The sequence below is a fragment of the Tamandua tetradactyla genome, chromosome 20 (assembly GCF_023851605.1).
Source record: "Tamandua tetradactyla isolate mTamTet1 chromosome 20, mTamTet1.pri, whole genome shotgun sequence".
Lineage (NCBI taxonomy): Eukaryota > Metazoa > Chordata > Mammalia > Pilosa > Myrmecophagidae > Tamandua > Tamandua tetradactyla.
In genome coordinates this window covers 55,549,362-55,575,765 of record NC_135346.1, presented here as the reverse complement: position 1 = coordinate 55,575,765, position 26,404 = coordinate 55,549,362, and the positions used below count along the sequence as shown (strand labels likewise).

The 26,404-nt window shown below is 41.5% G+C and overlaps 1 protein-coding gene across 1 annotated transcript in view; it reads right to left on the bottom strand.

The window, feature by feature from the left end:
* NSG2 (neuronal vesicle trafficking associated 2) overlaps nucleotides 1-26,404 on the bottom strand; it is a 61,621-nt gene that overhangs the window by 24,638 nt on the left and 10,579 nt on the right. The window contains exon 3 of the mRNA XM_077138104.1: nucleotides 21,457-21,540. Within this exon, the coding sequence (XP_076994219.1) occupies nucleotides 21,457-21,540 (84 nt within the window). The remainder of the gene's footprint in view (nucleotides 1-21,456; nucleotides 21,541-26,404) is intronic.

Below are 26,404 nucleotides of genomic sequence, written 5' to 3'. Positions count from 1 at the left end.
AATTTTATATGGGCAATCATTCAAGAGTCTCTTTCAGAACCCAGAGAGGAATAATACTCTCCATGGGAAGCAGGAGAGGTATGGAAGTGTGATTGTGGGATGCAGAGCCAAGAATTCAATAATATTTGTGGAACCCTTGAAAGAGAAAAAGCATAGTTTAAATCGGAACATTCCAAAGCAATAACTCACTTCCCTATTTAATGTGCTATTAGCATAGCTATTAGAAAGAAGAAACAAAGGTCTGGGAGCCCTGCTTAGCTAGGAGATAAGTCTCTGGCATCCCCATGTATTTTTCATTCTAAAAGTTCAAGCCATCATTCGACTTGGACCAGAGGACACTGAGACAATTTGACAGGGAACCCCTTACAGGATGGAGAAGCAGAGAATGCAATTTAAAATGGTTGTGTCTTTATAAGCTGACAAGGCAAAGGTAAATACAAAAGAGAAATCCAAATATGCTCATCTAGATCTAAATAACCTGACAAGAGGGAAGATCCAACTTTCCTGATCACCTACTATATGAAACATACTTGAGTGCAGAGGACCAGGCAGGGGGCATGTCCCTACAGTCGTAGGGACGGGGGGCAGCAGCTGCTCAGCTCCAGACAATCAAAAAGAATGGGACTGAGACCCTAACATGGTATGACCTTCTGCTCTTGCAAGAAAATACAGAGATCCTGAATTCAAATTTCCCCAAGGTTTAAATTGGGCGTAGTGGATGCAAAACTACGCCACTTTCTTTCCTTTCAACAATGCTTTGAAGTCAGTTTTTAAATCCCTATTTTATAGGAAATAAAGTTGTGAGAAGTGATTGGTCCAGGGTCAGTTTCCCAGCCAAGGCTGAAACCAGGACTTGACCCCAGCTGGTTCCAGGAGGGAAGTGAGGAGGTTTAAGATGAGGTGGGGTGTGACCAGGCCAGGGCAGCAGGGAGAAGCAGCCCACTGGTACTATAAATTTCTGTACAGGGCAGGGCAAGAATTAAAGGTCCTGGAATGCATGTCCAAATAACATCTCTAAAAGCGTACAGGTCCACTGCCTTCTAGCAGAGTAGAGGGATTTGGGGGGTGTGGAGGAGAGGGGCCTTTTATTGAGCATCCACTATGACCTAGGTACCATGCTTTAAATTCACTGTTTAAGTTCTCACAACAACTGCTTGAGGGAGAGGTTATTATCCCCATTTTATTATTAAACAGAGACTCAGGGGAGGAGGCTCCTCAGGGTCACCCAGCCAGGCCAGATGGAGGCTCTTCTTTCTGACATTTGGTCAGCACACTTGGGCCTGCACACAACTGCTGAGAATCTTCAGTAACTGCATTAATCGGCGTGTAGGGAAAATGGGGCAGACAAAGAAAACACTCCCAAATCTTACCAGGGTTATCACAGGATCATTTTGCAAAAGGTGAAACTGAGGGTTGTCACACACACCTTAGCTATTTCAGCAGGTAATGACTGTACCTACAAATCTGGTCTCATAATGTGGGTAAATGGATTTTGAGTGTTAGGCCATGAGGTTTATTTACTGCTTCAGTGGTTATGATTTTAATTTATTATTAAGGAAATGAAAGGCTCCCAAAGGTTTAGGGTACAGGCAGTTCAGTTCTGACTATTCTGAAATGAGGCTGAAGCAGTTTAAAAGGAAAGTAGTGTGAGTAGAAGAAAGAGCTCAGGCTCTAGCAACAGAATGACATGGTATCCGGCCCCTCCTGCACCATTTACTGGCTGTGTGACCTTAGGCAAGTGATGCCCCCTCTCTGAGTCTCAGTCTCCCTATCTGCAAAAATGAAATTAATCACAGCGCACACTTGTCAGGTACTGGGAGGACTTCCAAAGACAGGATGTGAGTGTTGGATAGTTTCTTGATTATTATCCTTTGGATACATTCCTTAAACAGTCCCCCTTAAGAGCATACTTTTGTAACTTGCTGAAAAATAGCTAGGTGCCTGGTCAGACCTTTTTATCTCAAGATGGACCAGTGAGCCATAACCTTAATTAACCCTCCCACAGGTTTTTTACTGGGGCAAAAATCAGGCCCTTGCATTTTGCCCACTCTTCCTGGCTCCAAATAAGGGAAGCAGATGTCTGTTTATAAGTCACCCTGACTCTCAGACAATAAGAAAGTCACCCAGCAGCTACAGGGTTGAACACACAGCCAACCTGAAAGGCCAGGGGGAGACATCTCCACAAAGCATGAAAGCAAGGGGTTGGAACCTAATGAAATTACCCGCATTCAGCTGAGTTCCCTACAGTAGCTGCAATTTGGGTGCCAGGTCTGTGTGTTTATTCAACTGTGATCTCTGCCCATTTCTTCCCAGCACCCATGGAAAGGAGAACGGGGGCATGGTGACCCTAGAGCAAAGGGTTGGTGTCATTTCCTTTAAGTGAAGCTCCTCTTTGCAGGGTTCCAGACAAACCACAGGGAGGTAAGATTCAAGTAAGGGCTGCTTCCTGGACATGGAAAATAAAGCAGAATAGGGGATGCAGAAGTGAACAATGTTCTTAATCACAGGCTCCATGAAGGGAACCACAACAAGTCAGCTAAGCAAGTCAGTTTGAAACTCGCCTGTGCCAGACCTGGATTGGACTGAATTGTTTGCACCTTGAGGGCTGAGGGCTCAATGAATTCATCTCGGCACCCCCTGCATCTGGCCAGGGCTTGGCTGCAGGAGGCACCCAATAAATCCATACTAAGTAAATAAATGCTGCTTAATTAATTTCATTCATATTACTTTTATTATACTCCATCTTCTTTCAGAAATGATGTAAGGCAACTCACAGGCCACGTGATTTAACAACAGCTGGCACTCAGAGTGCTCACAACATGCCAAATTCTGCAGAGACCTTTACATGGTTTTTCCATTTTGTCTTCATCACAATCTTTTGGGATGGCTATGGTTATTATTATTATCCCCATTTCACAGATGAGAAAAACAGTTCTTGGAGTAAATGGGAAGAACAAGGAGAGGCGTAAATTTGCAGACTGGTGTTCTAACAGTGTCCCACACTGGCAGTAGGTGGGCAAAGAATTGGCTCATGGTTTTCTAGAAGCCCGTGACCAAAGGTAGGAGCTGGACCAGTTACAACATTCAGAGTCCAAAGATAAAAAGAAATGCTCAGAAGAGGCACAGATGCCTCCATTCTTAGCTATTTGTCCTTTTCCTTCAATAAAAAAAAAAAGAGTGATTGCACTCCTATTACACCTAAAACAATAATTTGAAGGTCCAAAGAGAACATGCATGTGCCAAGCACAGTGCCAGGAACCCAGAATAGTCACCATCAATATTCTGGCCCTTTTTCCTCCTCCACTTAGTAATGAAAGAGGCATTTTGGAGTGCGGGTGTTCAATTGTAAAATTATTGCCAAAGCTGCCCAACCAGCTCATTATTACCTAAAAAAAGAAGAAAGGCATGGTGCAAGAAGGCGCAGTGCTTTTCCGGTGTGACTGTTCCTGGATCTCAAGCGCAGTGGGAGGCCGAATGGCCTGGGGAGCTCCAGCTCAGGCCCTGTTTGAAGTACGTGTGAAAATGAAAGGTGCCTCCCACTCACCTGCCATGCTCAGGAAGGTCACGCTTTTTCGTCAGCCCTGTAGCTGAGAAATGCAATTGATTTTCCTTGCCTCATTTTTGTGTTTTAAAGAACAATTTCCCCGGGACTCCTCACAAAACTGAAATGGAGAAAATCTCATTCCTACTTTAAGCCTAAACATCCAGCTGACCACAGATAGAAGGTGAACACCTACTCAGCCAGGCACAGGGGAGGCAGGGATGACAAATAGCTGGTCTCTGCTCTCAATAGACTCAGGAGAGAGAAGAGGAGAAGAGACAATCAAAAGGCAAGATGAGAAGTGCCACGATGGGGAATACACTGGGGAAAGGGCACCTGAGCCAACCTGGGCGGGGGGAGAGGGGCAGAAAAGAGGGGGAAAGTCTTTCTGAAGGAGTGTTGCCTAAATGAAGTCTTAAAGGTAGGATTCACCATATGAAGACAGGGGGAAGGGTGATACTGGAAGAGGGAACAGGTGTGGAGCAGGGGTGGTACATTATGGTATAAGATGAGGCTTGAAAGATAAAGAGGCTGTTAACATCAGACTAAAAAGTTTATTGGGAGTACCAGAGAGCTAACAAGGGTTTTTAACCACAGATGTTATCAACATGCTTTAATTGGAGTATAAAAAATTACTTTGGTGGTTTGGATGGAAATTGAATTGAAGGGGGCAGGTTTGGGAGATAGGAAAACCTGATGGGCGGGGGGGGGGGGGGGGGGGGGGGGGGCTCTAAAATAATTCAGAAGAGAGATGACAAGACCTGAACAAATATTTCAGGAATGTCTGCTTCTTAGCCCTGTAGCAAGCTAGGTATCTGGGGAGATACCAAAACAAAGAAGAAAACTTACATTCAATGGGTGCCAATTAGTTTTGATGCTTTACATATGCTATGGCAGTTTGGCAGCTGTATGTATTCCAGAACAGATCATGTTCTTTTAATCCATTCCTTTGAGTGTAGACCTATTGTAGGTGGGACTTTTAATTAGGTTATTTGAATTGAGATGTGTGATGGTTAGGTTCAGGGTCAACTTGGCCATCAAATGATGGTACCAAGCACTGGTATAACCTTTACTGCAAGGATATGGCTGGTTGATAAACCTGAAGGCTGATTGCATCTGTGGCTGATTACATCCACGATCAACTAAGGGTGTGTCTTCAGCAACAAGAGAATCCAATCAGTTGGATTTAATTCAATCAGTTGAAGACTTTTAAGGGAGTAGAGAGAATTTTCATCTCTTCTTCAGCCAGCCAGCCTCTTTTGTGGAGTTTGTCAAGGACCTTCATCAGAGTTTCCAGCCTCATGGCCTGCCCTATGGATTTTGGACTTTTGTATCCCCACAGTTGTGTGAGACACTTACAAATCTCATATTTACAGATACCTCCTGTTGGTTCTGTTTCTCTAGAAAACCCTGACTAATACAAAATGTAACCAATCTCATTCAAGGTGGGTTTTAATCGTCTTACTGGAGTCCTTTATTAGAGGACAAAGGACACATAGAAAACCAAAGAAGCTCACAGAAAAAGTCCCCCAGAGAAGCTGAGAGACAAGGACACACCCACAGAAGCTGAGAGAGGAAGTCACTGAAGCCAGAACCTGGAAGCAATGAAACAGGGAAGGAAGAAACCAGCAGACATCACCATGTGCCTTGTAATCTTACAGAGGCGCCCAGACTCGCCAGCAACTGGTCTTCAGAGAAGTATCATCCTGCTGATGCCTTAATTTGTACATTTTTGTGGCCTTCGAATCATAAACTTGTAAGCTAATAAATTCCCATTGTTGAAAGCCAGTCCATTTGTGGTATATTGCATTTCATCAGCTTTAGCAAACCAAAACATATGCTATTTCATCAAAGTGTCACAAAAATAAGATTAATGTCTCCATATTACAGAGAACAAAACCTAAAACCCAGGGAAGTAAAGAGATGTGAGTCACGGAGCCAGAGGAAGAGCCAAGGAGTAACATAGGTCTAATGGGCTCCACCACCCCCCAGGGACCCAGAACTCAGTTCTGCAACCAGCACCAGAAATGGGGCCTGGCTCACACGTAAAAAGGAAAGACTGTTGCATCAGTGTGTGTAGCCCAAAGTGAGAGAGTATTTTCTAGGTCCAAGGATGACTAATGCATGCCTAAATAATAATCTGTAAATACAGAGCCCTGAGCTCAATTAATACTCAATGATAAATGATACTGCTTTAAAATCAAATTTGCATAAATGGAGGTTTCAGTTGTATGCCTGGTATCCTAGAAACATTGGCTTCTAGGCTATGCTTTGTGCTTATGAATCATACATACCACCTACCCCCAGGTCTGGGATATGGTGCCTCCTCTAAATACTTATTGACTGAATGGGGCCACTTGGAGAAATATTGCTGAAGGGAGTCATAAGTAAGAGAATGACAATGGGCACATTGCAAAATGTAATTTTTTTTATAGCTTTAGGGAGGTAACATGGTGCAAATAGAAATTTTTGTTCATTAATTCTTTGCATATTTACTGAAAACTACTCACACCCTCCCCAAAACACTAAGTCAGAAGGTTTTATGGATGAATTCTGTTAATAACAAAAAAACTCTCCAAAACAGACTAATTCTCAATGCTTTTAAATTTTCTAGAACACAGAGATGGAAAATGGCATGCATATTCTCTTATGAAGGCTAAAACGAATACCATACCAGACAAAGATAGCTCAACAAAGAAAGTTCAACATAATCACACAATATTATTAGGATGCAAAATTTAAGGAATATGTGAGCAAATAGAATTTATCAGTACACTAGAAGATCATGTATCATGACTAAACGAGGGCATGCAAGAGTGGTTTAATAGTTAGAAATACAGTATTATAATTTACTAATTATGCTGGGGCAAAGAATACAAACCCTATGATCATCTCCATAGCAGTAGAAAGGGCATTTCAAAAAAATATTGGCCAAATTTAAATGGTAAAATGCTAGAACAGCATCTGGAAGTATTGACCCATGCAATTAGATAAGAAAACGATATAAGTAGTCTAAAAATTGGAAAGAGGAAATGATGCAAGAAAACTAAATATCAGAAAGGGGGAGACAATATTAGCAATATTGGAGGATGATACAATTATAAACCTAGAAAAATCCAAATAATCTATTTTTTAATTATTAGAAAAAATGAAAGAAGTTGGAAAACTGGTGACAAATGTACAAAATTCAGAAGCATTTTTTATTAAAAAGAAATACTAATCAGTTAGAAAATAGGATGGAAGAAAAAGTCCCTTTCATTACATCAACCTGAAAGCCAGAACAAAAATAGGGAACTGATTGAGAAAAATTATGAATCATCTTTATTCTACAGTCATTAACGAGAACAAAAAGATCTCAAAGTGCTAATGTGGAAAAATCTCTGAGACATATCATTAAGGGAAACAAAGCAAGGTACAGAAGGATGTGAATAAAATTATTCCATTTGAGTACATGAAAGAGGATATCAAATGTATAGATGCATATATGTATATACGGATATGTAGAAAGCATCTATATATACATTGATATATATGAAGTGTCTTCAGATGGTTATATAGGAAACCACTCTAGGCTGTTCAAGAGAACTTTCTGCGTTGATGGAAATGTCACATAAATCTGTCCTGCCCAATATGGTGGTCACTGGATGTGTGGCTAGTATGCCTGAGGAATTAAATTTTGAATTTTAATTAATTTAAATTTATATAGCCACATGTAGCTAGGGGCTACCAATTTAGACAACACAGGCACAGACAATGGATATTTGGGGTGAGAAGGATTCTGAAGGGAGAGAGGGAAGAATTTCATTGCTCACTTCATGCTTTCTCTGTCGGAATTTTGCACATTTATATATCGCTCTGATTTTTAAAAACAAAATGTGCTGACCACCTAAGGCATGCAAACACTTGGTCTAGATTATGAGAGGGACTACAGAGCTGAATCAGAGGTGGTTTCTGTCCTGGGGAGCTCAGGCTGCCTGGCGTAGGGCCATGTAAAATACATGGAAGGAAATAACTTCAGGAAGGAGGTAAAGTAAATGAACTCTCCCTGCTGAGTAAGGTTCAGAGGAAGAAAGTCAGGTCTATATCTGACACCGGGGACACAAGAGGACACAGGAGGGACACAGGAGGGACTTTTAGGAAAGACTTCATCCAGAAGGTGAAGTTCAGCCAGTCCTATGAAATGACTATGGAGAGAAAAGCATTCCAGGAGGAGGAGCAGCATAAGCACAGAAGTGGAGGTAAACAAGGGCAGAGGGTGCCGAGGATTCCAGCAGGAATTGAGGTTGCTGGGAGCACACTCAGTCGGGGGATAGGGTACAGAGGCAGCCAGGAGAGGATGTTGAATCAGTGAATAAGAGACAGGCTCTAAGGGCCAAGGAGTTCACATTTTACACTGAAGGTCAGGGGAAGTCCCAGAGTGGTTCTAAGCAAGGGAAGTAAGAACACAGACGTGAGTTTTAGAAGACTTACACTCTGGCTATGACTAGGAATGTCAAGGTGGAAGAAAGGTGCTGGAAACAAGAGGGGGAGTTGAAATACATGTAAGGCATTTTTAACCCTCCTCCATGGAAAAAGTACTACTAAAGTTAGTTTACAGACCAAATGTTGAATTCTGTGTACTTTTCTTTGCCTGTGAAACAATAACATTTGATCTTTTTAGAGTCACACAATCCCAAGGCAAAAGAAAATTCAAAGGAACGTATTTTTCCCACCTCCAACTGCCAACCCATTTTTTTGTTAAGCCCCTTGGAACCTTGAGAAATCTTTTTGTCTTTGCCTCGACTGGTTTTACAAGGACTTCGAATCTCTAGGAGGTTGCTAGGGTAAGAAACTGAGATATATACCCAAGAAATTTGACAAAGCTTGGTGGGGTGACTGCGGCATGATTTCTATTTTTAGACCCAGTAAATATGCTGTAAATTCTAGGCCAAGATTTATCAGCCTCAGCACTATTGCGATCTTGGGCAGGGTAATTCTTTGTTGTGGGTGGTTCTTGAGTGCATTATAGGATGTTTAGCAGTGTCTCTGGCTTCTGTCCCCATGTTGTGACAACCCAATGTCCCCTGGGAAGAGAACATTTTCCTGAAGCATCACAGCCAGAAGGACCCTTGGTGATCATCTTGCTCAAACCTATCGTTCTACAGATGGGAAAATTGATTTCCAGAGACAAAGACTGGAAACTAGGTTTCCTGACTCGGTTAAGAGATTTAGAGACTTTTTTCTCCTTAGCCTCGGAGAAGTGCAACGGAAAAAACACTGGGGAAATTTTAATCCAAGTCAGTTTTAGCTAGCTGAAAATTTCTTTATATATTCTCTCTCTCTCTTCCCACACCCCCCCATCTTATGCATTATTCAACCGAGATTTTCTGTTGAGTGACTTGCTTTTTCTAGCCACAAATGCTACCAAAATTAATAATTTTTAAAAAGATTGTGAACACATCCACCCTCTCTCCTTTTAGCATTTTTCATTTTTGGTTTGTTCTCAGTGAAAGAGGGAAAATGTCTAAAACACACAAAGGGCCTACACCTCTCACACATGGCCCTAATGGTTATAATGACCCTCTGATGTGGGGCATTGGCATCTCCATTTTACAAAAAAAGGAAACAGGCTCAAGGAGGCAAAGCAATTGACCCATGGCCACACAGCCAGCAAATTATTGAACCAGCATTTGAACCCAGGTCTGTCATGTTGTAAAATAATACTGAGTTCAAGTTGTATAGAATTGAAATGCTGCTCAACCAGAATGAGTTAATGATTATCACCCAAGTGAGAGTTGAGCCCCTTAAGAACGAAGTTCCCTCCCAATTGCTTGGATCACAGAGCCAAATAGCTTGTCAACATCTCCAGGAGGAAACTAGGTCTATGTGGCAGTTGCCATGGCAACTAGTTTTCTTATAATTATAGAAGATGGTGGTGACATGACAAGCTGCACCTACAGTCACTTTGTTAGGACCTGTCTTCCTCTGACAGTTCCAGGAGCTTAAACATCTCTCTTTTTTTTAATCACATTGAATATAATCATGCATTGCAGCAGCAAAGATCCAGAGAGCGAGGAAGTCAGAAGATTAACCCTTCCTCCATGAGTCTGGAGCCCTTAGGCAGGTCACATGACAAGCCTTGAGGAAAATGGCATTTCTCCCTTGAGAAATCTCTGCTTCTCCTTTTTTTATTCTGGATCAGCGCATTTCAGGACTGGGCCAACAAACAGTGTATTTAAAGAGAAGAAAGGAAAAGAGGGCCAAAGCAAAATTACCCCAATGCTTGACGAATAGCAGGGATATGCAGCAAATTTCAGTATTCTAATGACCATTTTTCAGTTTAGCTTAATTTAGCCAATTCCCTAAATGTGCAGGGCTTCCTATTGGGAAGATGGTATAGACAAAAGCACATATAAACACACAAACACATACACACATATGCACACACATACACACACACACACTCCTTGAGGTCAAAAAAGCCTGACTGTGCCCTTTACTAGCTGTGTAACCCTGGGTACCTTAACTAACCCCTCTGGTCCTCAGTTCTCTCAACTGTGCATCAAAAATATTGCCTATCTCATGAGTTTTAATACAGATAAAATAGAAAATGACTAACTGAGAACATAATAAGAGTTCAGTAAAAGGGTACATAACAATAGTTCAAAAAAAAAGAAGTTGTTGTTACTAATTATGAATAATAATAACAATTTTTTGTGCCTTATTCTTTGAACAGTTTCTTTTTATTACCCCAACATGGGATTTGAGAAACCTTGATTGAGACCTGTCTTTAGCACTACCTTCGGAAATGCAGCCAAAAAGCAAAGAATCTCTATGGAAGCAAATGTACCATCTCAGAGCAGAGCTAAGTGCAAGGGCCTGTAGGATGCCTGGATGAGAAATGGACTCAAGGAATCCGGGACAGCTTCCTGGAGGAGGTGAATTCTGAGCTGGGCCACAGACTGGAGTAACATGGAAATACAGGCAGAAGAAATGGCATGAGCAAGGACAGGAGGTGTGAAAGGCATAACCATCTCACAGAACCTTTACAGGCCCCACAGTCCTGGAGTTCTGGGTTCATGGGAATGCAGTGGCAGAAGGGCCTGGAACTGGAAGCAAAGGCCAACTTTGGAAGGGCTTTAAAGCCTTACCAAGAACCTCACACTCTCGTTTGTAGGAAGTCAGGAGCCATTGAAGATTTTTCAAGCTGGAGAGAGATCTGATGATCCAATATGACTTAGCTCATAATGGGTGGAAGGGGGTGGGATGGAGAGAGAGAGCCAAAAGCTGGTGCAGCAAAGGAGGCAAGCAGAGAGGAGCACTGAGCTAGGATTGATGTGAGTTAGACAGAGTGCCCTTGGGTACTAAGTGTCCCACTGGGAACCCACCCTAGGTGGAAACTACATGTAAACATAAGATGATGCTCATATTTATTGAGTTATTGTGGAACAAACAGTGTTAACTTATACCATCTCATTTAGTCCTCACACCTCACATGGGTATGCACTATAGACATTGTCATCCCCAGTTTACAGATGGGAAACATGTGCTCAGAGAGGTGAAGGAACTTGCTTCAGTTCCCATAAGCCCACAGAGTCCCACCCTAATCACTGCATCCCCCCCCCCCCCCCAGACCTTCCACGCAGTGCTGAGCTGGTAAACTTACTCTCTGGAGGGGAAGAAAAAGTCCTGATTTTGTAATGTTTGCCCATTTCCACAGTGTAAATATTCCCAACATGGTGGGTTTCAAGCCCCTAAGAGTATAAAAATTGACTTGCAAATTTTCAGTGATCAGCTTTCAGGACTCTGAACTGGTTCCAGCACATCCCATTGTGAGTTCCACAGGAAACATGAATAGTCACTAAATATTGGGAGTCTTCTTCCACACTGGGTTTAGCATTACTTGCTTTATGGCATCATCTCTTTAACAATGTTTATTTGAATCAAGGAGAATGAAAGACCAACAATAAAAACAGCCCAAGGTGGGGAGGGGGTGGCCATTGAATCAGCAGACCATTGTCCAAATCAAAAGCATGTCCCTCCTGAACTGCATATGTCTGTTTTCTCTCTCAGGGAAAAGTTTTGGTGAAAAGAATAAAGAAAGAAGCCTCGTTGCTTTTCGACTATTGATTAATAATGATTTCTATTTTTAAAGGACACTCTGAAAAGCACAATCCCATCAGTCCAAGAGGAACACCCAGCCCAAAATATAAGCCAACATCTTTAGTCTGATTTTCAATAAAACCCTAGCCTGAAGTGGAATAATAAACTTTAAATACTATTGCAGTCTTCTCCCACCAAATACTCATATGCAAATTCTTTCTGTGCCAGATAATGACTCTGCTCCTAACCCAGCAGGCAGTGTTTTTAATAATGTGCCTAAAATATTCTTCAAAATAAAAAATGGAGAGCAATGAAAACCATGGACAGTAGACAGTACAATAAAATAACATATCTCCATTTGCTGCTATCAGCAAATATTAGAATCCCACCGAAGGAAGCTAGCCCCTGGAGTTTCAATGAAAAATTGGTAGAAGCAAATGGCAAAGCTACAAATGGGGGTCTCACCTCCCTAAGAGGTGAAAAGGATATGTTTATGAGGAGGTGTCATCACCAGGACTCTTAGAAAGAAAGATGGGGCCCTATATTAAATAAAGATATTGAAAATGGGCAGTTTGAGCACTACTGTTACCAATGCAGAGTTCCTCAGTCAAGGATGGGCATTTTTGGTTCATCTGCTCATTCCATCTGTTTATTTGTCTGTTAAAGACATTTTTTTGATGCCTACACAGACTAGGTACTAGCGAGGTTCCTGAGGTGCAAAACTGAAGGAGGACACTGTCCCTGCCCTCAAGGAGCTCCTGGTCCAGTCGGTGGGAGCCACAGCAGGTCAATCAGGTTTGCCAACACTGTGTGCTTGGTACTAGATTGGAGGGAGGTGTGAGAATCCAAAGGAGGAAGAGCAAAACTCACTCAGGGGTGCAGCAACACTGCACAGGCCAAGAGACATGTGGGTTGGCAATTGAGGGATGAATAGGGAGTTTGCCCAATGGCGAAGGTAGAAGAGCATTCCAGTGAGAAGGGACAGCATGTACAAAGACACAAAGGTATAAAAAGCCATAGCATCGGGCGGGCCGCGGTGGCTCAGCGGGCAAGAGTGCTTGCCTGCCGTGCCGGAGGACCCCGGTTCGATTCCCGGCCCCAGCCCATGTAACAAACAAACAAATAAACAAAATATAATAAAACAAGAAAATGTTTAAAAATGTTTCCCTTTCTTCCTCCCTTCCTTCCTTCTCTGTCTTTCCTTCCTTTAAAAAAAAAAAAAAAAAGCCATAGCATCACGAGGGAAGGTCCAGTACTTCAAGAAGGTCGTGGCACCTGTGGGAGGAGGCAGGTAAGAATTGGAAAGAATTTGAAGCATGGGGATATTATTGTGGGGTATGTGCTTTAGGAAGATTCCTCCTCTGGGGCAGGGAGAAGAATAGACTGGATGGGGCTAAGAAAGGAGGCAGGGGGAGCAGGGAGGAGCTGGGACAGGAGATGGTGAGGGTCTGAACTAGAGTGATGGAGTGCGGACAGAGAAGAAAGCATAGTGGCTAGGGGCTTTGGGGAGGGAGAGTGGACTGGCTTTGGCATTTCGCCATGCCTCCTCCTATGTTGGTGTCAGAGGGAGTATAAGCAGGACTGAAGCCTCAGGCAGGATGCCAAGGCCCTCATCCCTTGGTCTTATAGAAGAGGAAAAGGAGAATGAAAAGAAATAGGTGGCAGTCAATTAGCTCAGCACCATCCCCTAAGGAATTGTTTATATGTAGATGGGCTCCCCAGATGCAACTTCTTCTGGGCAGCCTCTTTCAACTCTTTATACCTCGTTCAGGTGCCCCTGTGCTTAGACCTGGGAGTACATCCCAGCTCCATGGCTCCCTGGGCGGGGGGTCTCAGGTATGTCACCCAGCTTTTCTAAGCTTGTTTTCCTGATCTGCATATGGGATAATAATCCTACAGCCCAGAAATGTTGGGATCATTCAGTGGGATGATATATAAAAAACACCAATCATAGGCCCAAGTACAGTCAGAGCACAAAGTGTTGAATGGACCACTGAATGGGTGAAATAGTAAAGAAAAAAAATTACCCTCTATTAGGTCTGACACTTCCACTAGGTTATTGTTTTGTTTGCGTTTGTTGGTTTGTTTGTTTTTTTTTAATCATAGCCACTGACACTGGCTCTTTTTAATAATTGCCCACTGACACTGGTTTAGCCCCAGCCAAAACAATCTTGAAAAAGAACAAATTTGGAGGGCTCACACTTCCTGATTTCAAAACTTACTATAAAGCAACAGTAATCAAGATAGCGTGGTACTGACATAAGGATAGTCGTAAGATCAGTGGAACAGACTTGAGAGTCCAGAAATAAACCTATGTATCCGCGGTCAATTTACCTTCAATAAGGGCATCAAGACCACTCACTAGAGTAAGAACAGGCTTTTCAACAAAATGTCGCTGAGACAACTGGATAGCCACGTGTGAAAGAGTATTCGGACATCTACCTCATACCATTTACTTAGATTGACTCAGAATGGGTTGAAGACTGAAATGTAGTAGTGAAAACTATAAAACTCTTAGAAAAAAAAACAGGTAAATCTTCATGATCTTAGATTTGGCAATTGATTCTTAGATATGACACTAAAAGAAAGGGTGATAAAAGAAATAATAGATAAATTTCACTTCATCAAAATTTAAAATGTGATTCAAAGGATACTATCAAGAAAGTGAAAAAACAACCCACAGAATGGGAGAAAATGTTTACAAATAACATTTCTGATAAAGGACTTGTGTCTAGAATCTATGAAGAACTCCTATAACTCAATACTAAAAAGACAAATAATATGAATATAAAATGGCCAAAGGATGAATAAACATTTCTCCAAAGAAGATATACAAATGGTCAATAAGCACATGAAAATATGCTCAGCATCGTTAATAACCAGGGAAATACAGGTCTAAACCACAATGATATAGCACTTCTTACCCACTATAAAGGTTAGAATTAAAAAGTCATGGGCAGGCAATGGTGGCTCAGTGGCAAAATTCTCGCCTGCCATGCCAGAGACCCAGGTTCGATTTCTGGTGTCTGCCCACGCAAAAAAAAAAAAAAAAAAAAAAAATGGAAAGAGAGAAAGAAGTAGTTTAACAACAACAACAACAACAAAAAGTTATTTAACGAATATTGGCCAGGAAGTGGAGGAATTATATATTCCAGTTCTTTATATATTCTAGATCTAAGTCCCTTACCATGCATTGCTGGAAGGAGTGTGGAACGGTACAGCCACTTTTGAAAACAGTCTGGTAGTGCCTCAAAAAGTCAAACAGACTTACCATTTGATCTAGCAATTCCACTACTAGGTATATATCCAAGAGAAATTAAAAATAAATAAATAAATATGTACACAAATGTTGATAGCAGCATCATTCAAAATTGCCAGAAAGTGGAAACAACTCAAAAGCCCATCAGTTGATGAATGGATAAGCAAAATCTGGTATATTCACAGAATGGAATATTACCCAGCCATATAAAAGAATGAAATACCGATCCATACCACAGCAGGGATGAACCTTGAAAACAATGTGCTGAGGGAAAGATTTCTCTATGTCCAGCCTAGAGAAATCCATAGAGACAGAAAGTAGATTAGTGGTTGCCAGAGGCAGAAGAGATTGGAGGTGATAGCTAAAATGTATGGTATCCTAAAATTGTGGTGATGGTTCCATATATCTGTGAATATACTACAAACCATTTAATTTACACTTTAAATAGTTAACTTTGTATGGTATATCAATTATATTGCAATAAAGCACTTACCAAAAGAGAGAGAGAGAGAGAAAGAAGAGAAAGAACATATTAGCCCTCTTATTTTTGTTTTCCTCCTCTCTACTTTTTTTCCATTAGCCTGACAGGTAAGTTCTGGTCTCTTCAAGGACCCACATCACTCCCCACTTCTCTGATCTGGCTTCTCCTGTCAGTTATGGCTTGGGCTCTGGTCTGCAAGCATCTCCGGGATCTTTCCCCATGTACCTGGATACCCCTCAGTCTGTACTTGCCCAAGCGGAGGTCACAAGAACCAGATTTCCCGAACTCTGAATCAGGACACATGATCAAGGGTGAATGCTGAGTTGGTCCTAAAAGACTGGGGCCCTTGCTGCAAGATGCCCAACACTCACTCTATGCCAGGCCCTGTACAGGGAACCAGGACCTTGGAGGTAGGCCAGGCACATCCCCGACCTCTAGGGATCAGAAGCAATTGGTGGTTGTGGGCAGAGGAGAAGCCAGTCCCAGTGCACCAGTGATGGACATCCCCACAGGACCCTGTGGATCCCAGAGGAAGCACCAAAAATCTGGGGAGACTCCCCAGAGGAGGGAGGTGACCATACAGAACAGCACAGTCGAAACATTCCTGGTCTAATCTACACATTTGCAAGCTCCTTGAGGGCAGGGATTTTGTCTTATCCATCTTTGTGGCTCCCAAGAACAGGCATTTGGCCAAGCCCAGCCCTTCTCAAATATTAATTTTAAAAAAAAAAAGAAAGAAAGAAAGAAAGAGGAGGGAGGTCAGGAAGAAAGGAAAGGAGGCAGATGGGGCATAGATCGGCAAGAACAGGCTGTGGCAGTGTGACATCGAAGTAACAGTGAATGATGTAGGATACGGGGTCATAGAAAGCTGGCTGAGTGACCTTGGGAAAGTCACTTCACTTCTCAGAGCATCAGTTTTCGCATCTCTAAAACAGGGATAATAGGAAAGCCTAGTCCAGGAGGTTGTTGTTTGACTAAAAAGTAGATGCAACTTCATTTTTAAGAGATATTATCATTCATATTATAACTGATGTGTTGAAAAATAGCCTACACTCCCTGGATGGCAGAGATGACTCCAAACAAATGCTTCCCAGGGCTAGAGCGCTCACAGCTGTGCCTGCCAGAGGCTGCCCCATGAGTCCCAACACTGAACCGGCTGCCATTTGAACAATTTCTCCGGTTTCTCTGGTCACATTCCAATGAGGAAAAGCCATGAATGGGAAACCTAGAGCCCAATCAATAAACAAAATCCAGCTAATGCGGCAGGAAGCTAAAGAACCCAGGAGGAAGACAATGGATTTGAATAGGAAGGAAACAAAATGATCATTTATTAAGACCTGAAGAGTGCACCAAGAACTTATTTGTCAAATCAAGTTTGTGTCTCGTTTCGTGGATGAGGAATCCGGAGCTTAGAAAGGAGAAGGGACTTTCCCAAGGTTATGAAGCTAAGAGGTGACAGGGCTGAAACCTGATAGGTTGAGCCCCAAAACCTAGATGTTCCCCAGGAAACAGGCAAAGCATAGTTTCATTTCACAGACTAGCTCTGGGGCAACAAGGTATGGCAGCATGGCCAGGAGCACTAGCACCTTCTATAGTAAAATCAGCTTTTAGAGGAAGCTGCAGCTCCTAGGATTAAGATAGAAGGAGCGGCTTATCCCTGTATGTTCCTATCTTCTCAGATAAGCTTGATGAAAAGTCTTCAAATCTGTAGCCCTTCACAGGGACTGCAAGAGCTCCTGGATTTTAAAAATGACAAAAAGTCCTAGAAATTCTTTCAGCCACTCTCTCTCAATTCATCTCTCTCCCCACCCTGCTCTCCTCTCTTTCTCTTGAAATGCAATTGCTCTGAAGTGCTCTTTCCAGGAGGATTTTGAGATACAAAGCCATAAGGTGGAAAATTTCCTTGAAGGGGTTTAGAATGAGGGATGGAAGCGCTTTTGCCATTCCCAAGGTCACCTCAGCTATAGGGGCTGCTCAGCATAAATATCACATTCTCTAACACTAACTAGAAAGTCCCTGACTTCCAAACCTGATTCCCCAGCTGAAAGCCCCAACCTGAGCTGCAGACCCATTGCATCCCACTGCTGCCAGACCACCTCCCTCCTGGCTGGCTCACACACACACACTCAGTGTGTCTCCTTTATTCTGGTTTCCCCTCCTGTGTTTATTCACCTCCATGGAAGGCATCTCCACGTGCCCTGCTGGTCAAGCCAAATCCCTAGGGGTCATCCCAATTCATGTTCCAACCGGGAACAAGTCCTGCCAATTCTACCTCCATGACAGCCCCCAACCTGTATTCCCAAGTCCCACTGCTGATGGCTCAGCTCAGGGATTTGCAAACTCCTCTTAATTACTAACACAGCCTCCTCCCTCATCTTCTGCATCCACCCATACCCACCCTCACCCACCCTCACCCCAGCAGATGCATCCTCCACATGGTCCAAAGGGAACTTTCTTTAAGAAAGCAAAAAAGCCAAGCCAATTAATGGTTGCAACTTTACAGAAGCAAATGAATTTGCTTCATTCCTTCCATTGGAGTCCATGTGGCAGAGCCCTCTGCCCATACTTGACAACCAATACTGATAAAAGGGTCACCTCTGAACCCCAAGACCCTCCATCCTGATCCCCTAGGATTAACTGAGTCAAATGGCATGGTAGTTTCCATAGGACTCTCTTCACAGGCCCTGAACTCCTACAGAGATCCTCCTTTTCCCCTAGCTGACCCAATTCTGTGCTAACTGGTAGTTATCTACTCCAAGGCAGAAAGGCTGAACAGAAAGGGCAGCCAGACCCCAGCTTTAGCCCTGGCTCTGCCCTTGCTAGCTGGATGAGCCATTTACTTCACCTCTGAGCCATGTTTTCTCTTGATTATATATCAGTCTTCTGGGGACTCACAGACATTAATGTGATAATATAACCTCTTCACCAAAACTTGTCAAAGAAGTGAAGGAAATTACTATCCAACACCACCACTGAAAAGACAGTCACAAGCAGCATTTCAGTTTATTTCTTTCCATGTCACTTTTCTTCTGCATGTTTATGGTTTTTTATAGCTCTAATCCTAGAAAATATATTATTTCAATCTCTGTTTTTTCACTCAACATTCTCTTATAAGTATTTGCCCAAATTATTAGGTCTTCATAGCCATCATTTTAAATGACTGCTAAATAGGAATAATTCCATTATAAACCCATAATATGGAAAGGGATGGGAAATGACTAGTTGGGGCAACAGAGCATTGTTAGGGCAGTGAAACCATTCCATATGATGCCAATGCACTTGTCAAAATCCATAGAACTGTGGGTGGTGCAACTGTGGCTCAGTGGCAGAGTTCTTGCCTGCCATGGGGGAGACCTGGGCTCAATTCCCGGTGCCTGTCCATGCAAAAAAAATCCATAGAACTGGACAACACAAACAGTGAACCCTAATGAAAACTATATTTTTTAGTTACTAATACTATATAAGTATTTTATCAATTTTAACAAATGTGCCACATCAATGCAAAATAAAAATAGAGGAAACAATACGTATGTCAGGACAGGATATTAGAACTCTGTGTTTTCCATGCAACTTTTATATAGGTCTAAAACTGCTCTAAAACTAAAGTTTATCATTTAAAAATTCACAACACTGTTTGGTTAAAAAGAATATACTTTTAAAATAATACTAAGTTTTATTACTGAAACAATGTAAGTCTAATCAAATAACACTTGGAAGGCACAGAAAAATATAATGGAGATGAAAGTCACATAATCCCTAAATTCAGAGAAAACTACTAAAAACTCTCTAAAACAATGAGATTCTTAAGAAGCGGTTTCACATTCCATCAGGTGGATGTGGTCTTAGTCATGGACTCATGAAAAAGTTGTTGAAAATCTAGTATTGCTGCTAATACTTTGATTTTATAAATAACACCAGAATAAACATTCTTGACCATGAACCTGGACATATTTGGCAGCAACAGGCTCCTATACACAGATGCACAATCACTGGACCCACACTGAAGGTACAGCAAGAAAATAAAAGCATCCCCTACCCTCAAGGAGGTGGTCAGCAACAAGAAAAGCCCCGTATTTTGGGAAATACATAAACAGGTGGCACATCCCCTCTTAAGCTCACACCCCCAGCTGTTCTAGCATAGATTTAGCAGGGGAAAGATACTTAGGGACAGAAAAGACCAATATGTTTATCCATGCACACACTTTAATTCCTATGTACCCAATCAAAGGCTGTCTTCACTCTCAAAGTCCCCAGTCACTGTTGACACAAAGTAGCTACTATTAAATGCACTGTTATCATGTACAGATCAAAGGGCTCTGCACATATTCTGTATTTCATCCTCCCAAAAGCTTTATTACTATCTCCATGCAATAAAATGAAGTTTAGCAACATGGTTGTGGTCACACAACTAGCATAAGATGGAAGAAGGGCTCAAACCCATCCAGACAGTTCCAATACCATGCACAGAACCATTTCTACTGCCTTCATGGCTGATTTTTCCTTCTAACTTTTCCTCATGTCTGCCACATCTCTCCATGTGCTCTCCATCCTTGTCTGAGGCACCATTTCTCGTTTGGATGCTTGCAGTAGCCTAATAATCTCCCCGACACTCCTCTCTTTGCCCACTACACTCTGTTTGCCACATCACAGTCAGAGTGCTTTTTTCAAAACCCCAATTAAATCATATCTCTCTTCTTCTTGAAGTCTTTCAGAAGTTTCCTAATTCTTTTAGCATAAAACACAAATTCTTCTACACAGCCTACAAGGCCTAGAATGGCCTGCCCTCTACCACCTTCTCCTGCCAAATCTGTTTGCCTCCTACCCCCACTCTCCAAATCAACTCCCCACCCCCACTCCTACCCATCCCCGACCCTGGGATCCTGAAGTCCAACCTCACTGCCCTTATTTCTACTCAGTGTTGGGGCCAAACTCCCTCCAACCTCAGGACCTTTGCAAAAGCTGTGCTCTCCTCAGCACCGCTCTACCTGTTTGATGCCCATTTCCAACTCCTATCTCAGCTACCAAGTAATTGCTTCAGGGCACTTGCCTGAGATTGCTCTTTACAACGTCTCAGAGCATGCTTCATACTTGGGGTAGATTGAATTATGTGTCCCAACAAAGACATGTTCTTAATCTTAATCCATGTCCTTCTAGGTGAGAGTTCATTTGTGAATGGGGACTTCTAAGACCCTATTTATACACAGCCCAACTGAATCAGGACAGGCCTTAATCTGTATCACTGGAGTCCTTTATAAGGAGAAGAAATTTGAATACAGTCAGTCAGAGAAGGACACATGGGGGCCAGAAGCAAGAAGTCAGCAGACACCAGAGGAGCAGAACAGGAGAGGGAGAGAGCGCCATGTGACGGGAGGTAGAGGTCCGAGTCAAAGAACCCCAGGGCGGAAGCAAGCCAACCCTGCCTTGACCCCCAGGAGAAAGCCCAGCCTTGCTGACACCTTGACTTTGCACATCTAGCCTTTGAATCCATGAGAAAATAAATATTGATCGTTTGAGCCAACCCACTATGGGGGTTGTTATATTTAGCATAGTCGTCCTGGCAAACTAAGACAACGCTCCTTCATAGAACTGCCACAGCTTGTGCTGTCGGTACCTCTGATGGCCCCTCCACAAATAAATAGAAAGTCAACCATTCCTAGTGGTTTTTACCACTAAGTTAGCTGTTCTGTTCTTTTTTTCTTTTTCTTTTTTTCCCAACAATATCCAATGATTAATCTTTGGGTTTCTTTGTACACTTTCATTACATTTCCTGGACTCTGTGGTGGAAAAGCAGAGAGAAGGCAACAGAAAAAAAGAGAGAGAGAGAGAGAAGGAATAAAAGAGGCATTTACCCTTTATCAAATTACTGAAACATTTTTGAGTAGAAAGGACTAAGAAGGGTCCTTAAGAAACAGAGTTCCTGTTATTTGATTAAAACTCAGTGCACCAGACATCACAGCCTCAAAGAAATCTTTCAAAATAGCCTATGTCATTTATCCATTCCCAAGTATACCTGCTCCATTAGCATGAGAAGTCTTGAGCTGGCTACAGCCAGCCTTACCTTTACTCTTTCTGTTACAACATCGAGAAACTGACCGTAAATTCGGCGATTTTCGGCACCCGGAACTTTCCTTTGTTCTTCTGTTCTGGCTGATACTCTGTCCTTGTCTTCACAATCACCTGAAATGTTCAACCAGCATTAGCATGCATGGAGGCTTGGAACCTGTCTTCTCCCCCTTCTCTTTTTTTAATACCTAGAATTTATTATACTTGCATAAAAATCAGAAAATAAAGAATATACCCAAGAAAATAGAAAATTCAAATGACCCATAACACTTCCCCATTCCAACAGATACAACCACGGATGACAATTTTCGTTACACTTTTCCATTAGTTTTTATATGTGCATATATTGTATATATGTGCAATTTTTACAAATATATGTCTTCCTTTTAAGAAATGGATTCATACTTCATCAACTAGTTTATACCCATTTTATCACAATACACGCACATTTTTCCATGTTAACAAATATATGATTTCATTTTGCTTTTGATGTAGCATAATATTCCATTGTATGAAATACTACAGGTACTGCTATTACTTTAATCAATCTCTAATTGTTGAGTCTTTAGGCTGCTTCCACTGTTTTGAACATATAAATGAAAGTTATGATGAACAACCTGTAAGTTAAATCTTTTCATATATCCCATTGCAATTTGATTTGGGGACTTGTGCAAAAGCATATATATATAAAGGTCTATTGAATCTATTGTATCATCCTATTTTTCTAAAATTCGAACCTTTTGCAGGGGTGGTTAACATCTTTTTGAGATTTGCTGTCAAACTGCCAAGACATTATGGAACTCTATCTCATCATGTAGGCAAAGTGGAAGAAAAGAATACATGACAGATAATCAATGACTATTGCATGTGACACAGTACCAGGAGGGACACAAAGGCTGTTACACCCTCAGGACCCTCATCCCTAAAAAATGCATAATAATCATAATTATAGTACCTATTTAACATAATTATTTTGAGGTTTAAATAAGATAATAGGTCATATTTCTTAAACTGTTTATGATGTGCCAGAACTAGATCAGGCACTTCATATGTCTAAGTATCACTGCTATTTCTATTCTCCTGACCAAAAAAAACCCTGAAGCTCAGAGATGTTAAGTCACTCGCCCAAGGTCACACAGCTAAAAGGAAACGAGTTTCTAACCACGATCACTCTTAACTCCCATTAGAACTTGTACTAACAGAATTTTCACTGAAAATTCCTGCCAAGTTTTCCTGGAGGCAATAGTCAAGTGTATTGACTCGAGAAGAATTCTTCCATGAAGACCATTCTTTAAAGTCTGTGAGACAAGCCACTGACTAAATTTATCTCAAAAAGAAACGAGTGGGAAAAGAACTAGCATGTATTGAACATCAACTATATAGCACTAAAATAAATTGGTTAAGGAGGCCCTGGGCCCATTAAGAACATCTAGGCATCTAGAACCCATTTCCAGATATAAATTTTGTAGTTTGTTCCTAAAGATTACAAAAATGAGAGACTCAGGCTTCTCCTTTGCACAAGGAAGTAGGTACAAGCCAAACAAGAATGAGGGATTGTTTGGGAGGGAAGGGGAGTAATGTGTTTTTATTTTTGTTATCCTTCTTCTTATTCCAAAGAACAGGAAAGCAGAAGCCTCCGAGCCATAGGTAATAAAACTAACTCTCGTGTTCTGCACATTTACCATGTAGCAAGCACTGACCAGTTGATATGTATTATCTCACTGAATTCTAGCCTTCAAGGCAGATACTGATATTATCAGTATTAGAGGGGTAGATGTAAGAGCGTGACTGGGTTTGAGTCCTGACCCCATCACTGCTAGCTGGTGAACTTGGGTGAGTCATTTAAGACTTCTGTGTCTTGGTTTTCTCATCTATAAGATGGAAAATAGCCATAACCACCTCAATGGGTTGTTGTAAGGTTAAAATGAGTTACTACAAGTGAAACATTCAGACCACTCAATAACCAATGTTTATTTGAGCACTGCCTCTGGGAGGCACTGCATTCCATCCACAGCTGTCCAAGGCAGGTGTGAAATTGAGCCTGTCTTGCACCTATCAGCCTGCAGGTACATCCTACCCACCCCATCAAGAACCATACTAGGACACCTTGAGAATAATGTTCATCAAGCATGCCCCTGGTCTCCCTACCTGAAAGCAAGGGTTCTGAAGGATGAATTGAAGCTTACTGTGTGGACAAGGCAATTTCTGCAAAGGGAACCACTCAGCTAAAGAAATAAATGTGTGAAGTAACAAATGATCTGCAAGTACCTATTTTTCTGACATGTGAAATGCAATAGAAATGTGAGAATCAGGAGCTGTGATGGTTAATTACATGGTGTCAACCATGTGTCATCTTGACCAGGTTATGATGTCTGGTTGTTCAGTCAAGCAGGCCCACTGGCCTGCTTACTATTGTGAGGGAATTTCATGGACTTAAATCATTAGCCACTTGATTGCATCTAAGGCTATTGTATCTACAGTCAGCACAGGAGACTGCCTTCAGCAATGAGGGAAGTCTCTTTATGCAATCAATTCAAGGACTTAAAGGGAGAACTAATGATTCCAGCAGTCAGAAAGAATTTCCATCTCTACTTCAGCCAGCTAGCTTCTCCTGAGAAATTTATTGAAAACCTTCATCAGAGTTCCTGACTGTGGCCTATCCCACAGAATTCAGACCTGCCAATCCTCATGGGTCACATGAGCCAATTCCCATCACAAATTCAGTTTCTTTGAAGAACCCTGACTACTACAGATTTTGGTACCATGAATGAGGTAAATAAGAGTTTTGCAAAAGCACAGTTCAGAGGCTAGCAGTTTCTATTATTATGCAATTCACAAAGTTCTGGGAAGGACCAGATGAAATAATTTGTGCACAGGCATAAACTTAAAAAATACTATACAGATTTTATTTATTAGAACTATTTTGGGAATCCCTAGATCAACTGCCAGATTCTAAAGTAGTAATAGAAAATTTAAATGTCTGATCACTTCTCTGAATCTACATTCTTAGACATACAATTCACAAACCTAGAATTATAATTTCTCCTCTCCACTCTGCAGATAAGTATAATATATCTAAGTAACTTTTGTTTGCTTGTTTTGTTTTAGAGATACTGAAATTTTATTTCTGAGGTTCTGTGGGAAATTAAACATGTAGACACTTTTATAATATACTAGACGTAATGGAAAACTCATTCCTAGAGGACTCAAGAATAAAAATTAATATATACCACTGTGAAAATTAAACTAGTTTCTATTGATGTTCAACTGATTACAGCAAAAAATGTGTTATTAAAACTCTTCATCTAATCAAACTATAATTCTAAGACTGTTTCAGAGACTCAAATAGGAGATTTCAAATGAAGTTTACCTAAAGAAAGATGAGAGGTTCAAATTAGAAAAACATTCAGTTCCTGCTATTGCCAATCCCCACATATGGTGTATCTTTTTCAGAAAATACAAGTGACACAGGAAAACTAGCAGGGGCTAAATACTGATCAGGCTGCCAATTTGCTGGTCTTAGCAATAATAATGTTGAAGGCAGGCATCCAGAAGCCAGAGGAGAACAAGGCTGCATTGGGATCCAAAAGAAGTGTGCACAGTAGCATGAGGAAACCTATGAAGTGGTAAGGACAGGGAGCAATGGGCAACAGACTCATGCTAAAAAAACTACCTTAAGCACTGTGGTAACTTTCAGAAAGCTGAATATGGAAGTCTAAAATCTTACAAGGTTCTGGAATCCCAGCTACCCTTAGCATAAATTATTTCCAGACTTGCAAGTTATTAGGTATTTATTTTTAAGCATAATAAATTTCCTGGTCACAATGAAGTAGATCACTGTGCCTCAGGCCACAAGACTTGCGACAATCTTGTTGCATTTCGTAGTAGGCAGAATTCTAAGATGGCCCCCATGATTTCTGTCTCTGGTATACATGCATTCTATCTTCTCCCTCAAGAGTATGGGTTGGACCTGTGAATATACTGTGAAAGTCATCCCTTGTGACTACACTATGTTATTAAACACTCTGTCATTGCAAACTGGAGAGAAACACTCCTGCTGGCTTTAAAGAAGTAAGCTGACGTGTAGATAAAGGGTCTCTTGGCTAGGACCTGAGAGCGTCCTCTAGGAGGTGAGTAACTCCCAGCTGATAGTCAACAAGAAGATGGGACCTCAATCCTACAGCCACAAGGAACTAGATTCTGCCAACAACCTGAATGAGTTTGGAAGAGAGTCCCAAGCTCCAGATGCAGTCTGGCCAACAACTTGACTTCAGATTTTTGAGACTTTGAGCAAAGGACCCAGATAACTTATGTCTGAACTTCTGACCTACAAAAACTATGATATAATAAATTTGAGTTACTTTAAACCACTAAGTTTGTGGTAATTTGCTACAGTAGTCACAGAAAACAAATACACCTTGCTACATCAGCAAGTCCACATTAACCAGGCCTTGGTTCTATTTCTTCTTTCTGAGATCTTGAGTCATCAGACTGGTCTACAGCATCTTCACATCACTCATGAAACGCATAACATTTGTTTCTTAGTCCCTCCCTCTACCTCTCTAGTTTTATAGCATTCTTCCCCCAAGCTTCTCAAAAATCCGAAAAACATTTTTATCATTCCTTATAAATTTAAAAGATTTAGCCAACATGTTGACACAGGAGATAGAAGTAAAAATATATAACTATTGGAAGGAGATAATGAATAATCATTATTTACATACAATATCATTCTAAGTGTTATAATAAACACTTTGAGGTTTATTCTCTAGCATCCATTTCCTTCTTTAATAAAAAGCTCCCTGGGATTCCTTTTGGGAATGTACCCATGCCACACTGTGTGGAAATCATGTGGTTGGGTGGGATTGACCCCCTCCTTTAATGACAAGGATGGTCCCTCAGAAAGTTAAGCCAATCAGTGCCTATTATGCTGTTGATCACAAAATTTGGTTGGCTCAAAAATGGGCATGCCACCCAG